Source organism: Muntiacus reevesi, chromosome 5 (genome assembly GCF_963930625.1).
Source record: "Muntiacus reevesi chromosome 5, mMunRee1.1, whole genome shotgun sequence".
Taxonomy (NCBI): domain Eukaryota; kingdom Metazoa; phylum Chordata; class Mammalia; order Artiodactyla; family Cervidae; genus Muntiacus; species Muntiacus reevesi.
The window spans coordinates 2,223,540-2,239,712 of record NC_089253.1 but is presented as its reverse complement, the minus strand read 5'-3'; the positions used below and the strand labels follow the sequence as shown (position 1 = coordinate 2,239,712).

The 16,173-nt window shown below is 43.1% G+C and overlaps 1 protein-coding gene across 4 annotated transcripts in view; it reads left to right on the top strand.

Annotated features, from left to right (window-relative positions):
* The first annotated feature begins 7,166 nt into the window (after positions 1-7,166).
* Positions 7,167-16,173, top strand: part of DEUP1 (deuterosome assembly protein 1) — a 121,693-nt gene continuing 112,686 nt past the window's right edge. For 3 of the 4 annotated variants that reach the window (XM_065936819.1, XM_065936821.1, XM_065936817.1), the window contains exons 1-2: positions 7,167-7,280; positions 8,254-8,327. In XM_065936819.1, coding sequence (XP_065792891.1) covers positions 8,281-8,327 — 47 coding nt within the window. In that variant the 5' untranslated portion in view covers positions 7,167-7,280; positions 8,254-8,280. Of the gene's footprint in view, positions 7,281-8,253; positions 8,328-16,173 lie in introns of those variants that run through there. The other variant, XM_065936818.1, reaches the window with a different exon arrangement.

The following is a 16,173-nucleotide window of genomic DNA, read 5'->3' as shown; positions in this document are numbered from 1 at the left end:
CTTAATCTACCAGCCCAGTACTGCCTCATCCATGCACAAAGACTGAGATTGTCCTGAATTACCTTGGTGATCCAAAGATGGGCTGCAAGTTGGTGAGAGGACTGATTTATTTCCACATCACTATTTTCCTGAGAACAAAGCTCTATGGGATTCCAGCTTAAGGCAGAGGTATTTACTGAATTTATCTGGCATGAGCCCAGGCTTTGTATTTTGGCCCCTTTGCTTTGCAAGAGTACCAGAACTGCTGCTCAGTTTTGTGGCTATTCCTCCAGAGCGTTAAATGCCTTCCAAGCAGAAGCAGCATGGAGGTCTGGGCTTGCTTCTGTAGGTTCTTGTCTTTCTGAGATTTTAACCCAATCAGTTCAGTCTAGTCACTCAGTCATGTCTGACTCTTTTAGACCCCATGGACTGCAGCACACCAGGCTTCCCTGTCCATCACCAACTCCCGGGGCATGCTCAGACTCATGTCCATTGAGTCAGTGAGGCCATCTATCCATCTCATCCTCTGTTGTCCTCTTCTCCTTCTGTCTTCAATCTTTCCCAGCATCAAAGGCTTTTCCAATGAGTCAGTTCTTTGCATCAGGTGGCCAAAGTACTGGAGCTTCAGCTTCAGGATCAGTCCTTCCAATGAATATTCAGGACTGATCTCCTTTAGGATGGACCGGTTGGATCTCCTTGCTGTCCAAGGAACTCTCAAGAGTCTTCTCCAACACCACAGTTCAAAAGCATCAATTCTTCGGCACTCAGCTTTCTTTATGGTCCAACTCTCACATCCATACATGACTACTAGAAAAACCTTAACCTTGACTAGATAGACCTTTGGCAAAGTAATGTCTCTGTTTTTTAATACACTGTCTAGGTTGATCATAACTTTTCTTCCAAGGAGTAAGCGTCTTTTAATTTCATGGCTGCAGTCACCATCTGTAGTGATTTTGGAGTCCAAGGGAATAAAGTCTGTCATGTTTGCATTGTTTACCCATCTATTTGCCAGGAAGTGATGGAACTGGATGCCATGATCTTCGTTTTTTGAATATTCAGTTTTAAGCCAGCTTTTACACTCTCCTCTTTCACTTTCATCAAGAGGTTCTTTAGTTCTTCTTTGTTTTCTGCCATAAGGGTGGTGCTATTTGCATATCTGAGGTTATTGATATTTCTCTTGACAATCTTGATTCTAGCTTGTGCTTCATTCAGCCCAGCATTTCGCATGATGTACTCTGAATATAAGTTAAATAAGCAGGGTGACAATATACAGCCTTGATGTACTCCTTTCCCTATTTGGGACCAGTCTGTTGTTCCATGTTCAGTTCTAACTGTTTTTTCTTGACCTGCATACAAGTTTCTCAAGAGGCAAGTGGTGGTCTGGTATTTCCATCTCTTTAAGAATTTTCCAGAGTTTGTTGTGATCCACACAGTCAAAGGCTTTACCATAGTCAATAAAGCACAGTAGATGTTCTTCTGGAACTTTCTTGCTTTTTCAGTGATCCAGTGGACTTTGGCAATTTGATCTCTGGTTCCTCTGCCTTTACTAAATCCAGTTTGAGCATCTGAAAGTTCTCGTTTCACGTATTGCTGAAACCTGGCTTGGAGAATTTTGAGCATTACTTTACTAGTGTGTGAGACGAGTGCAATTGTGCAGTAGTTTGATATTCTTTGGCATTGTCTTTCTCTGGGATTGAAATGAAAACTGATCTTTGCTAGTCCTGTGGCCACTGTTGAGTTTTCCAAATTCGCTCGCATATTCAGTGCAGCACTTTCACAGCATCACCTTTTAGGATTTGAAATAGCTCAACTGGAATTCCATCACCTCCACTAGCTTTGTTCATAGCGATGTCCTAAGGCCCACTTGACTTTGCATTCCAGGATGTCTGGCCCTATGCGAGTGATCACATCATTGTGGTTATCTAGTTCATTAAGATCTTTTTTGTATAGTTCTTCTGTGTATTGTTGCCACTTCTTCTTAACATCTTCTGCTTCTGTTAGGTCCATACCATTTCTGTCCTTTATTGTTGCCATCTTTGCATGAAATATTCCCTTGGTACCTCTAATTTTATTGAAGAGATCTTTAGTCTTTCCCATTCTATTGCTTTCCTCTATTTCTTGCATTGATTTATTCTATGCAAAGAAATAGAGGAAAACAAAATTTAACCCAATAGTTTCTCACTATCATATTAGTTCAGAACCTGAAAGGCTTTAACAGAGAGGAGTTCTTGAAAAGAGTTAGTCCCTGGTTCCAAATTTGTTTTTCCCACTGGGAACTCTTCACTTCAGTATTAACCCTGCCATGCTTGATTCTGGGAAATAAGCTATTCCATCCATGAAGCTTTAATCCAAGACTATACAAAATCTTTGGTTCCCTTTAATACCTAAGATGGGACTTCCAGTCACACTATCCAGCTGGTGCAGTGGTAAAGAATCTGCCTGACAATGCAGGAGACACAAGAGACATGAGTTCAATCCCGGAGTTGGGAAGATCCCCTGGAGAAGGAAATGGCAACCCTTGCCAGTATTCTTGCCTGGAGAATCCCATGGACAGAGGAGCCTGGCGGGCTGCTGTCCATGGGGTCACAGAGAGTTGGACACGACTGAAGTGAGTGGGCACAGCACTTACAATATCCAAGAGAAGATGATGCTTTCACAGCTACAAAGTCAAAAACGATGGACCTCCAAGAAGGAAAAGTGTAAGGAAAAAACATGATACCCATTTTCCAGAGAATTCAGTTTTACTTACTGAACCTAAAATGAGTTCTGGTGCTCCTAATTTCCACCAGGAGGATACGCATCCATGGGCCCCTGGCCAGCTGATAATAAGTAAAGTCCTCCCCTCAAATCTGAATTTTCTAAATTGTCTTTGGAAAAGCAGCCCAAATGGAAGGATTGACAGGGCTGTGAGTCATGATGCAGTCAAATGCTTCACCCTGCCTGGGTATGGGGCCCAGTTGTGGTTTCCTCTAACCCTTTCCCAACAGAGAAGGTTAATAAGGATTTTGAGGGAGGAGACTCTCATAGTCCCTTTCAAATAATACCCAAATTACTTAGAATCCTTTTCATTGCATGACCTTTCACACTTAACAAAAGGCTTTATTACATTGACCAAGCACCCAAATTCCAGGCCTGTGCTGTCCAGTATGGTAGCCACCAGCCATGTGTTGCTATTGAGTGCTTGAATATGACTCTATGAACTAAATTGTGCTGAAAGTATAAACTACAGGCCAGATTTCTTTGAAGACTTGGTATAGAAAAAAAGAATGTAAACTATTTCAATTTTTTATGCTAACTGTATGTTGAAAACATATTTTGGATACATTGGGTTAAATAAATAAACTATTAAAATTAACTTCAAAAAAAAATTAACTTCACTAGTCTACTTTTTAAATCTGACTACTAGAGTATTTTAAATTACATAGGTGGATAGGTGGTGTGTATTATATTTCTGTGGGACAATGCTATCTCTTGGGTGGTGTTGGTTCTAAAGACCGAATCTCCTTTTCCTGAATGGCTATTTTCTCAACTGGAATATGCATTGAACCATCTTCAGAGAACTCCCTCAACCTGCTTCTACTTATAGAAGTGGAAACATACAATAAGGAAAAAACCTGAATTCCAATCTCTATTTTTGTCATTGGGCTTCCCAGATGGCACAAAAGTAAAGAATCCACCTACCAATGCAGGAGTCACAAGTGGATTCAATCCCTGGGTCACTCCTGGAGAAGGAAATGGCAACCCACTCCAATATTTCTGCCTGGAGAATCCTATGGACAGAGGAGTCTGGTGGGCTGTGGTCCATAAGGTCACAGAGTCAGACACGACTGAAGTGACTGAGCACACACATCCACATTGCACATTTTGGCATGAAAACTGTGTTAATGAACGGTTTTCCATGTTTAAAGTTCAGTCTATGGCAATTTTCTCCCACAGACTATCCCTTGATCCTCTCCTCTTCCTTTTCAAAACAGTTTCACCTGAAAAGATATAATAAAGGTACATTTCAGGGTAAATTCAAGTTTTTGAAGTTCTTACTTGATAGCAGGGAGTCATGGAGTGGTGGGTAAGGGAGTGTGTAGGTCTTTGCACTTTAAGCCTTAAGTCTCACCTTAAAATGAAAACTTTATTCCTATTAAATTAAACAGGGTATTTCTAAACTATATTGAAATTTTCTTAAGACTCTGTCACAGTATGTGAACTCTCATATACCAATGCTTTGCAAGTCCTGCTCACATTCATTCTTTCTTGTGAAAATATGACTTTAAACACATCTACAGTTACCTATGCAAGATTCTGACTCCTAAAGAAACCCATTCAACCTTAATTTTTGGATAGAGTTTGAAGAGCAGTGAACTTGAAGTAAAATGATCTTGGTTCATAACTAAGTTGCACTTGAACTGAACCAGATGTACCTTCTTGGACATATTTTTTATTCTAAGCCTTAGGTTCCTAATCTGCTAAAAGGAACTGTAATAACACCTGTTACACTTGTGTCATGTGGCACACCTGAGCAGATAAGGAAACAATGATCCTGTAAAAAAAATTACAGTGTGAGTGATATTAGGCACCCTGAAACTTCATTAAATTTCATTCTTAAGTTTTATTTTCCCCTTCCTTGAGGCACAATAAAACATTGACCTGTTCAGTTAGACAAGAATAGAGAATATGACTAAGATTTATAGAATAATGGAAGGTTTCAAGTTAAGATAAAATGATCACTTTCTTCATTCAATCATAATGAGAGCTATGAAACACTTATTAGAATTAATAACCTGAGTTACCTTACACAGTTCATTTATGAAGCTCAATTTGTCAAGAAACAGCAAATGGTTTTTTGAAATTCAGGTGGAATTGGATGGAGGAATTTGGGTCAGTATTAAATTGATGGCAATATTAAAGTATTGGGCTCACTGGTAAAGAATCCACCTGCCAGTGCAGGAGATGCGGGTTCAATCCTTGAGTTGGGAAGTTTCCTGGAGGAGGAACTGGCAACCCACTCCGGTGCTCTTGCCTGGGAAATCCCATGGACAGAGGAGCCTGGTAGGCTACAATCTATGGGTTTGCAAAAGAGTGGGACACAACTTAGCAACTAAACAACAACAAGATTAAAGTAGCCAATTAATGTTACTGTTATGAACATTACAGCTACACTAAGTCGCTTCAGTCCTGTCTGACTCTGAGCGACCCTATGGACAGCAGCCCACCAGGCTCTGCCATCCACAGGATTCTCTAGGCAAGAATACTGGAGTGAGTGAAAAAAGTGGAGTGCAAATAAAAACTTTAAGGATTAGAGATTAATCAACTGAAAGAACTGGGAAGGAATTCTGTCCTTAAAATAGGTGCTAGAATTTTTTTAAAACATAAAATTCAAGTGCTTAAAATATCACTCATGGTAAATCAGTGGGAAAAAAATGTGTATATGTGTGTATCATTTCTTTGACATCAGAACAATGTGACAGAGCTTCTGCTGTCAACTTTAAAAAATAATCACAACCTAAAAGTTGAGAGTTATGTTTTATTTGGTGAGAATTTTTAGGATTTCAAGCCTGGGTGACAGCATCTTAAATGAACATCAAGAGATTTTGTTGTTGTTTAGTAGCTAAGTCGTGTCTGACTCCTGCGATCCCATGGACTGTAGCCCACCAGGCTCCTCTGTCCATGGGATTTCCCAGGCAAGCATCCTGGAGTGGGTTGCCATGCCCTCCTCCAGGGGGTCTTTCCCACCTAGGGATCGAACGAGTCTCTCAGGTCTCCTGCATTGGCAGGCAGATTGTTTACACTGAGCCAGCCACCAGGGAAGCCCCCATCAGGTGATTATTGTTAAAGAAAGGAAACCATACCTCCCAAGTTAAGAAATTTAGTGCTTTCCTGTGTATGGGAAGATGTAAGAGTCTGGGCTCACTGAACTCATTCCTTTCATATGCATCTCGGCTATCTGGGCCCAGTATCCTGGTTTGTTTGTTTGTTTTTTGCTCAATGCTCATCTTAGGGAGTGGCTGCAGCCTAATGACTGAAGTATTACATGTATTGTTTGCCTTCCTGGTTGTCTTTAGGGCGCTGAAATTCACACGTTCACGACTGTGACATCCTTGTTTACTAATATGGCAGGCAGGAATGCTCCACTTCTCAGTCATCAATTATTCTCAGAATTTAGTGAACAAGAGAACTTAGAATCAATCACTCAGAGTTCTGTCTGGGTTTCCCCACTTAGGAGCTATTTCCTTCTCCCTAAAAGGGAGGCAACATTGTCTACTCAGGCTTACTTGAAGTTGTTGGACGGACCGATGTGCTCCACTGGAAAGACCAGAGTACCTGAGCGACCAGAGCAGCTGAGCGCTGAGCAATGCAGTTAAGCCATCTCCAGCTCTTCCCAGCTGGAGGACACTTCGGCGAATAGAAAGGCAACTCTCTTTGTCCTAAGTCTATTTCCTGTTATCTCTAAAGTGGTTAAGAGTGGGGAAGAGAAGTGAAATGAAAGTCGCTCAGTCGTGTCCAAGTCTGCGACCCCATGGAATTCTCCAGGGCTGTTCCTTCCTCCTGGGGATCTTCTCAACCCAGGGATGGAACCTGGGTCTCCCGCAGGGCAGGCGGATTCTTTACCAGCTGAGCCACGAGGGAAGCCCAAGGGGGTGAGGGGGCAGGGGAGAGGCCGCACGGATTTAAGGACCTTGGAGGCAGAACCCCCCTCACCGCAGCTGTTTAAACTTTGCTCCTCTGATCCTCGGTTCATTCATTCATCCGACAAGCCCTCCCTGTGCTCCTGTCGGGTGCCGGACACTTGGCTCGGCCGTGCGGGCCACGGAGAGGAAAGGACCGACAGGGCGGGCCGCTGGAGGCCCGCGGCTACTGAACCGACACCAAACGGGGAACGCGGGCGGCGCGGGCTCCCCCGGCCGCCCCCTCCCCCACCCCGCCCCTCCCCTCCCCCTTTCCCCACCCCGCCCCTCCCCTCCCCCTTTCCCCACCCCGCCCCTCCTCTCCCCGCGTTCCTCCCCGCCCCTCTTCCCTCTCCCCGCCCCTCCCCGCGCCCCCTCCCCGCGCCCCCTCCCCGCGCCCCTCCCTGCCCCTCTTCCCCTTCCCCGCGTCCCTCCCCCAGCCCCTCCCCGCGTCCCTCCTCCCTCCCCCCACCCCTCGCCCGCCCCTCCCCCCCGCGGCGGTTCGCGGCCGCGTCTCCATGGCGACCGCGGGCGGCGGGCCGGAGGCGGGCCCGGCGGCGGGTGCTGGCCCTCGAGGCTGCCAGAAGGCCCGGGCGCTGCCACTCGAGGGGCCTCGGACCCGGAGAGCGCGGCGCGGCGCAGGTAACCCCCCGGAGCCCGGCCCGGCCCGGCTTGTCCCGGGGCCCTAGCGGGCTGGCCGGCTTGGGGTGGGGGCGCGGGCGCAGGGCGGGTGGAGACGGGCTCGGTCCGACCATGCGAATTCAGGACAGATTCGCTCTAAATTGGAAGGTCTAGGTTCTAGGTATGTGACTTTGAGCAAGTCACCTGGCTCGTCTGTCCTGACTTTCCCTGGTGTTAAAGTGAAGGATTTCAGAACCTAGAAAGTCAACTCGTTCACCTGAACGTACTGGTCAAGCTTCTGTTCCCACTTCTGCTCCTTGCCCTTCCGCTCGCTCGCGGTTTCGGATCTCTCTTAAATTTATCCTATTTATCCGCGTAGGTGATTTTTAAATTAAAACTTTGTTGCTGGGGAAAACGTTTTTCTTTTACTTAGGCAAGTATTAACATCCTTATTTTGTTAAAAAGATAAGCAGTGCCTACAAAGCCACTGAGGGACTGGGAGATTTCAGTCTATGAGCAGTTCTTAACCTTTCTGTCCTAAATCTCATAGTATACTCACTGTAACCGAACCCAGACAGGGGCCAAGAAAGAGTCTATTCAAACAAAGGCAAACCTTTAGAGGGCCCACATGGAAGGAAAGCTTGAGGACGTTCAGCTTAGAGTGGTCTGGAGCAGGAACTGGTTTTACTCACCTCATGTGCTGGCTCTTTGCAGAGTTCCTACACCAAGCTGTTGTTGTTCAGTAGACAATAAATGAATGTTCATCTCAATCAGTAGGACCTATTTCAACTCACCACTAAGCCCGTGCCATAAATACATGTGACACACACACCTGCACACACGTATGCAAGTTTCTACATTTTGTTGGAACCAAGAGCTACTACTCTCAGAAAAACTCATAGAACATCATGCTTTGCCAGTAGCAAAATTTTCTTGTTTTAGAGGTTAATAATGTAAACGTTTAAGGAATCTAGATCGTCTTTTCCCCTCACAGGTTTAAAAATCAAGAAATACAAACCAGATGCAGCAGTTTCTTGACATGGAGAACCAAACCCATAATACATTGGGGTAAGTGCTGAGACATTTCTTTTTAATGAATTGGTGCTTAACAATGAATGCCAGAATCTCCCTGATGGCATGTGAATTTGGAAATTTAGTATTAATGGAGGATGTAGCAATTATTTTTGGTGAGAAGGTTGAGAGACATTCAAGTGGCTTTAATTAAGAACCTATAGTTTGAGTCTCTCCAGTTTTGACTATGGATCTGTACTCAGAAATCACCATTTCCCATCTTTTAGTGAATTTCTCCAGTGTTTTGGGGTGATGGGTAACCACTTGGGCCTCACATGCTCTTGCATTTCCACAATGTAGCAGCTCCTGGCTGGCTTGCTCATTTTCTGCTGTACTGAGTGTCCAGGCACCCTCTAGGCTTGCCCTTGACAAAGTGTAAGTGAAAGTCGCTCAGTCTTGTCTGACTCTTTGTGACTCCATGGAATTCTCCAGGTCAGAATACTGGAGTGGGTAGCCTTTCCCTTCTCCAGGGGTTCTTTCCAACCCAGGGATCAAACCCAGGCCTCCTGCATTGCAGGCGGATTCTTTATCAGCTGAGCCACAAGGGAAGTTTGCCTTTGAAGCTGGACTCAAAACTTAAGCACAGCTTCCAGACAGATTTGTGTGTGTGTTAGTCACTAAGTTGTGTCAGACTCTTTGTGATCTCATGGGGTAGGCTCCTCTGTCCATGGGATTCTCCAGGCAAAATCCTCAAGTGGGTTATCATGCCCTTCTCCCGGGGATCTTCCTGACCCAGGGACTGAACCTGGGTCTCCTGCATCACAGGCAAATTCTTTACCAACTAAGCCACCAGGGAGCTCCTCAAAACTGCAGCATTAACTGGGTGTTTTCTCAAAAGTTTCAGGAAGCAATTAGGAATAGAGTTTGTATGGCATCTGCCATTGTAGAAAAGTAAATTCTTTTTGACAAATGTGTCCTGACCAGCATCATAAAGGTTCCTCTTTCTACTGTTTCATCAGCCACCTGACCCCTGGATGAGCCCCCAGAACTTGGAGGGTGGGGGGAGCAGAGAAAGTGAGGGCGGGATCGTGGTTACTATATGCTTGATATCGACTGTGACCGTGGTACTAGTCAAACCACTTCCGGTATGTCACGTTCAGTTATTCTGCTCAGACCGTGGCTTTGACATCAGGCTAAAGCAAAGCCGCACAAGTCTGGGTAATAAGCTGTGCCTTATAAACTTCTACAGCATACTCCTCCTCAGAACAGCCCTCATTCTACAACTAATAGAACTGAGTGTATTCGAGGTTGGCATACTCTAAGTTCTTGTTGACAAAGAGACCCCCAAATATGGGGATTTAAAAAAGACTGAGGAGTATTTCTATTTCACGTACAAAGTCAGAGACGAACAGACCAGGGCTGGTAGGGCAGCTCAGCCAACCTCACTACATGATTTCCAACTCCGGGCCCAAAATGATTGCTTTAGGTCCCACCATCATGATTGTGCTTCTGCCAGAGGGAAGGGGGAAGAGCAGGAGGAGAGAGGAAGACCAGTCCTCCTAGAAGTATGACCCAGGAGTGGCAAGCCTTGCTTCTGTTCACTTCCCATTGGCCAGAGCTTAGCCCTGGGCACGACTAGCTGCAAGGAAGGCTGAGAAGTGTGGTCTCTAACTGGGCAGCCGTGTAGTCAGTTAAAGTTTAGAGGAACTATAATGAAAGGAGTGAGAGATGGCAACTCACTCCAGTATTCTTGCCTAGAAAATTTCATGCACAGAGGAGCCTGGCAGGCTATAGTCCATGGGGCTGCAAAGAGCTGAACACTACTGAGCAACTGAACACACACACACACAATGAAAGGAAGAAGAATAGATATTAGTGGGCAACTAGAAGCCTCTGTCACCCTGTATTTAGAAAGGTAGAAAGAAAGAGAAATAAAGCAGGAACTTGCCCTAGAATACATAGCTGGGTCACTGGAGGAGGTGGGATTTGATTTCAGATATGTCCGGCTCCAATCCTAGCATTCCTCGCTGCACTGTAAATGGATGGCAGAAAGACGTGGGGAGCGGCCTGCCTGGTGTCCATAGCACAGCCAGACTAGGGTTCTGGATTGAGAAGGGGTAGACCCCTGGTATGACAATGGCACTGAAGGCTAAGATGCAGATCGAAGGTCTTAAACCTCGGGCTGGGTACCAGATAGCACTTCAGTCCTGCAAATCTGAGGCCGTGGAGACTGCTATTTCTCATCATTCTCATTCATTCTTTTCGGAAAAGGTAAGGAAGACTGACTGTATGCCGGGCACAACACTAAGCTCTCTGACTCGCTCTGATGATCAGCCGTAATCCAGAAATCATCTAGGAGCCTGCCCAGAGTTGCCTCATCAGATCAAAAGAAATTCCTGTCACCCAGGAAATTACTTGGGTGTCAAGAACCAAGGTCTAAGACCAGTATTAGAGCAAAAGATGCCCCTAGTGTTCTTATCACTTAGGAAACTGCAAGGGTTTTAGGAGCTCTGTGCTGGAACCAGGTATAGAGACTAATATATATTTTCTATTATCTCATACCCTCATTTTCAGTCATTTTTTTTAACATCATATGTGTCTCTTATAAGTAGCATATGGTTAGATTAATGCGTGTATACACCTCAGTTGGAAGGTCTTTGCAATTAAAGACAGCATTTTTTTTAATTCTTTTAAGTTTATTTATTTTAATTGGAGGCTAATTAGTTTACAATATTGTAGTGGTTTTTGCCATACATTGACATGAATCGGCCATGGATGTACATGTGTTCCCCATCCTGAACCCCCCTCCCACCTCCCTCCCCATGAAAGAGAGGATTTTATAATCATTAATATATTAACATTGGATCCGTTTTGCTTTCTCAATATTTACTAGTCTTATCTAGTTTTCTTCTTTTTCTCTTACAAGTTCTATATCCTATTTTACACGTTGTTAATTTACATTTTTTACAAACATTTAAAATTGGATCCCTCTTTTGGCTTCCTGAATTTTAACTGTAACTTTGACTTTTCTCAACCCTGGTAAGACTTCACCTTCAGTACTGTTTTTGCTTCTGCATTTGCTTATTCTACCTCCAAGAAATAATCTGGATTTCTAGTCCTGATGACTATTAACTTATATACAAATGATTACATATAGGATAATGTTAATTATTTTATTCCTCTTTTAAGAATTCTCTAGAAGCTGTAAATTTGATTGCATTGATTATTACTATTTTATAGACTCTTCCTTGTTCTTAATTTAAACTTTTTAAAATTCGTTTTTAATTTGACTGAAGTACCTGCTTAGGTAGTCTTTGAATGAAAATGGCCAGAGGTGGTATGCCTCTTAACTTTTTTCATGTCCTGTCGCTCTCACACGGGAACCCTGTGAGAACGACTGATCCCGTGGTCTTGCAGTGTAAAGTTGTTACGTGGAAAGTCCAATACCAGTCTCATTCTCTCTCAGGTTTTTTTTTTTTTTCTTTCTTTCTTTCTTAGCATCTTGAGAATTTTGGGATTTCTGTTTATCCTTGGAATCTACAAATTTACCAGGATAACTTTCTAGGTATAGATCCTCTCTCAATCCCTTCAAAGCATTTAGTGAGCACTTTTATTATTAAAGATTCAAAGCTTTTCAGCACAGTGAATTTTTCTTCTGTTTCTTTGGTTAATGATTCCCCCCATCTTGTTTGATTCTCATCTCCTAGAACACCTATATCTTTTTCCTTTTTTTTCATAATTTCCATCATTTTCTCTTTTGCTCTACATTGTGGAGGAATTTCTTCCATTTTCTCATTTTTATTTCAGCAATGATTGCATTTCTTTTTTTCTTAATTGCTTCTCTTGAGATTTTTAGCATTGACAATGATGGTTTTACTTCCAATATTTCTTTTTTGTATGTTTATCTCATTGTTCCTTTTACTTAGTAAATTGCTTTTCTTTATTAATATAATACACCATTGACTCATTAAAAATACAGGTAGAAGTGTTTGAAGTGATCTCTTGCTTCTTATATTAACTCCTTTACAGCCATTCTGTGGGTGTAGCTCTGGTATGTTTCTCTTCATCCTTCAATTTGTCTTTTTCCAAACCCCAACTGCTCCACAGCCCAGCCTTTCTCCCAACCTCTGCTACTCTCGAAGAGAAATCAATTAGGTTTTCCTGAGAAATCAGTCCACCAATTACAGTGCAGCTACAACTTCCTGAGGGCTCAGCATAACCACCATCCAATGTGCTGTGTAGTCTAATATATTTAAGATTATTAAATCTCATGTTTAATAAACTTATCTCTGAAGGTCACTTCTAAATAAGAATTCTACGAATGCATTGAGCAATGCTAAGGTGAATAAAAACATATATGTAGAGTCTCCAAATGTCTGAATTCTGGAGTGACGTTTTGAAAAGTGTCATTGCCTTGTATAAGTGAATGCACATATGATGGATTTTTTCTTTAAAATACCTTTTCTAACTGAAAAACACTTATCTAGATTTTTCCTTTACTTATTCATGTATGTAATTTAAAAAACCCATTTGGTTATCACTGTTACCAAAAAAAAAAAAAAAAAAAATGCAGTTCCCTGTTCCTGCCCCAGTTTTCCATTCCCCAGAAGCAATCACTTTCAGTCCTTTTGGCTGATTCTTTTGACATTTATTCCATATCTCTAAATAACAACCTTATGTTGCTACTTCTTGATATTTCAGTTTCAATCATTATCTGTTGACATCCACAATACTTATTTTTCATAATCTTACCTGCTGCGTGTGTGAACATGGGCACATGTGCACATACAGACATACACTCATTTCCCCTTCCTCCATTCTCCCAATACACTGTCATTTTGGTTGGGTCAGTATATGGTTTGCCTTGTTATGACTTTATAAATACCTCTAGCTTTATAAATACTCTTCACCTCTGAGCCATATATCACAGTATACCGTGATTGTTTTTCCTTTCTTGCACATTTTTTTTTTTCCTGGAGCTAATACTTCTAGTACCTTGACTATAAATTTGTTTGAAGTTTTCCCCTTTCTGTGTAATTTTCTTCAAATAATGTCTTTCCACTTGTATTAGACCTCTCTGTGTGAACCGCTTCATCAGATGCCTGTGATCTCTGACTGCTTGCTCCTATTTAAGAATAACGGCATCAAAAGCTGACCAGAAGCTCCGGTGTACATGAGCAGGGCTTGTTGACCAGGGTCTTTGCCATCGGGTCATTAGGCTAATCTCTTCTGTCTCAGGCTGCTCAGTTTCCAGAGAACATGATTCTGAATTCTTCTGCTCACAGGGTGTAAGTTGGGCAGCCAGCATTCACCCCTGACTTCCAGAAATACCTAGTAGGTTGCTTCTTGGTTTTCTCCAGTACCAGCTCCTTTTTTTTGTCCTTATAGGTCTAACCTGTTAGGTTAAAAATATTCCTTTGCTTTATTTTAGTAGGTTTTGGGAAGGAAGCAAAATTTGTTTATTCCTCCATCTTCAATCAAAAGTCTCATTTTCTCTACTGAATCATTTATTTCTACTTTTTATTCTGTGACTTATATCTTATTCATTGATCTTGTTCATAAAATCTTGTCAAATCCTTTCTAAAAATCTAGGTGCTACACGATCTACCAAAATTTTTTATCTGCTGTGAAAGTCATATTTTCAGAGACCAAGGCAGATGAATATTAAAGCACGTTCTCACATCTGAGTTCAGAAACCCTTCAAAGGATTGCTCTTCTACATTTACAACTTTCTGAACCTTCAGAGTGTCCTTTCCCTCTGAGAGATGTTCATAATCACAACTTCACTTGCCTGTTTCCTATGAGTCAAATACAGTTTTAGTTATAGTTTGTAAAAATTCCAATATTAGTCAATATGTACTTGTAGTTTAGTAAATTGTAATGTATTATTTTTGCTCACTGAAAATTCTTTTTAATTTGATTGACTCTCGTGGTATCTGAATGGCCTAGGCTATATCTCATTATTCTCCCTCCATCGTAGTTCGTCTCCCAGAAAATACACATATTCCTTTCTAGAGTAATCACATTTAACAAGTTCTTGTTTCTTATTTCTCTGAAGAAGCAAAGTAAAGAGGTGAAAAAGTGAAAGTGTTAGTCGGTCATGTCTGACTGTTTGTGACTTCCGTGAACTGTAGCCCGCCAGGCTCCCCTGTCCTTGGGATTCTCCAGGCAAGAATACTGCAGTGGGTTGCCATCTCCTCCAGGGGATCTTCCTGACCCAGGGATCGAACCTTGGTCTCCTGATTTCAGGCAGATTCTTTACGGTCTGAGCCACCAGGGAAGCCGAACCTAGGGTAAAATTTTGATATCTCAGAGTTTGAAGTTAGATCCTGAAATGTTAGCACAGTGGTAAGTGATTGTAAGAATTCAATGAGTGATTTTGAAAGGAGAGGAAAACACTTCAGAAGGGGAGGGAAGGAAGGTGATAAAGGGAGGAAGGAAAGAGGGGAAGAGAAAGATTCCTCTGAAAGATTTGTTAAGCTCTTGTTAAGGCAAAGATTAAAAATTACCTCTGTGTGAGATAGTACATTTTATAGGACAGTGTTTACCAAAGGTTAGTTGTATTAGTTACAAGTTACATTTTATTTTATTTTTTTTTAAAAAGGACAAGGCCATATGTGTAAACCTAGGCATATATATCAGGACCCAGGCACACTCAGCCTGACCTGGCATTCCAGGTATTCAGCGGCCTGGCACTTTGGAATGCTTGCGAACCTCTTGTCAGAGAATTGGTGAAACAGGTGCCAAAAAATGAAGGTGGTGGAAACAGAAGCTTGTCAGTTCTCTGCCCTGGCGGGGGATGTGGGGGGAAGAAGTGGTTTCATTAGACAGCATTCATGTAAAAGCTTTGTACAAAAAGAGCTTAACAGAGCCAGCTGCCTTATAGAATCATGCAGTGAAATGGCTTCCAGTTTTTCTCTAATAAAAGAGAAATAAATGCAAGTATCTTATGTTAATCTTATGGTTTTCAAGTTATATACTACTTTTTAAAAGTTCAAGAATATGAAAAATGGGTGAATCAGCAAAATAGCTGACTCGTAAGGACAGCCGGTCAGAGTACAGATGTAGTCTGTCCCATCATGTGAGAAGCTGCAGAGTAGGGTGCTATGACCCCAGAGCCCTGGATGCCCACATTGGATCTCAGCTCTCGGACAGTCCCACGGGAGATCTGCACCGTCGTCCACACTCACAGTGGCAAAGAAGAGCAGGACACGCTGAGGGGTGAATGATAATGAGGCCGCCCACCTTCCGCAGTGTCCCTGGGGCCATGGAGGCACCCCTGCCGTCCGCTGTGGTGGCTCCTGGCCAGCAGGCCGCCTGAACCCCACCACCCAGCAGTGACGCGAGTCCCATCCCCAGGTAGCAGCAGAGGTGTAGGCATGGGCGTCGGGTTCCCCGCCTGGCAGTGATGAGGCAGCACCCACTCCTCTGCCGGAGCCTTCTCAGAAAAGGCTTTAGAACACAGTACCCAAACACATTAGGGGTTTTATCTTTCTGGAGGTTGGCAGGTCATAGCTACGCTGTGGCTGTAGGGTACCATCAGAGATTTGTGCAGCTGATGATGGAGCAGGGGGACAGATTATCACACATCAGAGAGGATACGTTCTGTCAGGCGGTGGTGATGGCTGCTCTGAGGAAAAGTTCCGCAGGTTATTATGGGGCTAGAGAGTTACAGAGTAAACCTGGTAAGGTGACATTTGAAGAGAACTGTCTTTGTACGGACATCCTGGGGGTGGCCTTCCAGACAGAGGGAACAGCAAAAGCAAAGGTTCTGGGGCAGGAACATGCTTAGTATTTTGAAGGAACAACAACAACAAAAAATAGGCCAGTGGGTTAGAGGAGGAAGCCAGGAGGAACATCAGAGAGGCAAATAGGGCTTTGCAGACCTGGGAAAGACTTTAGA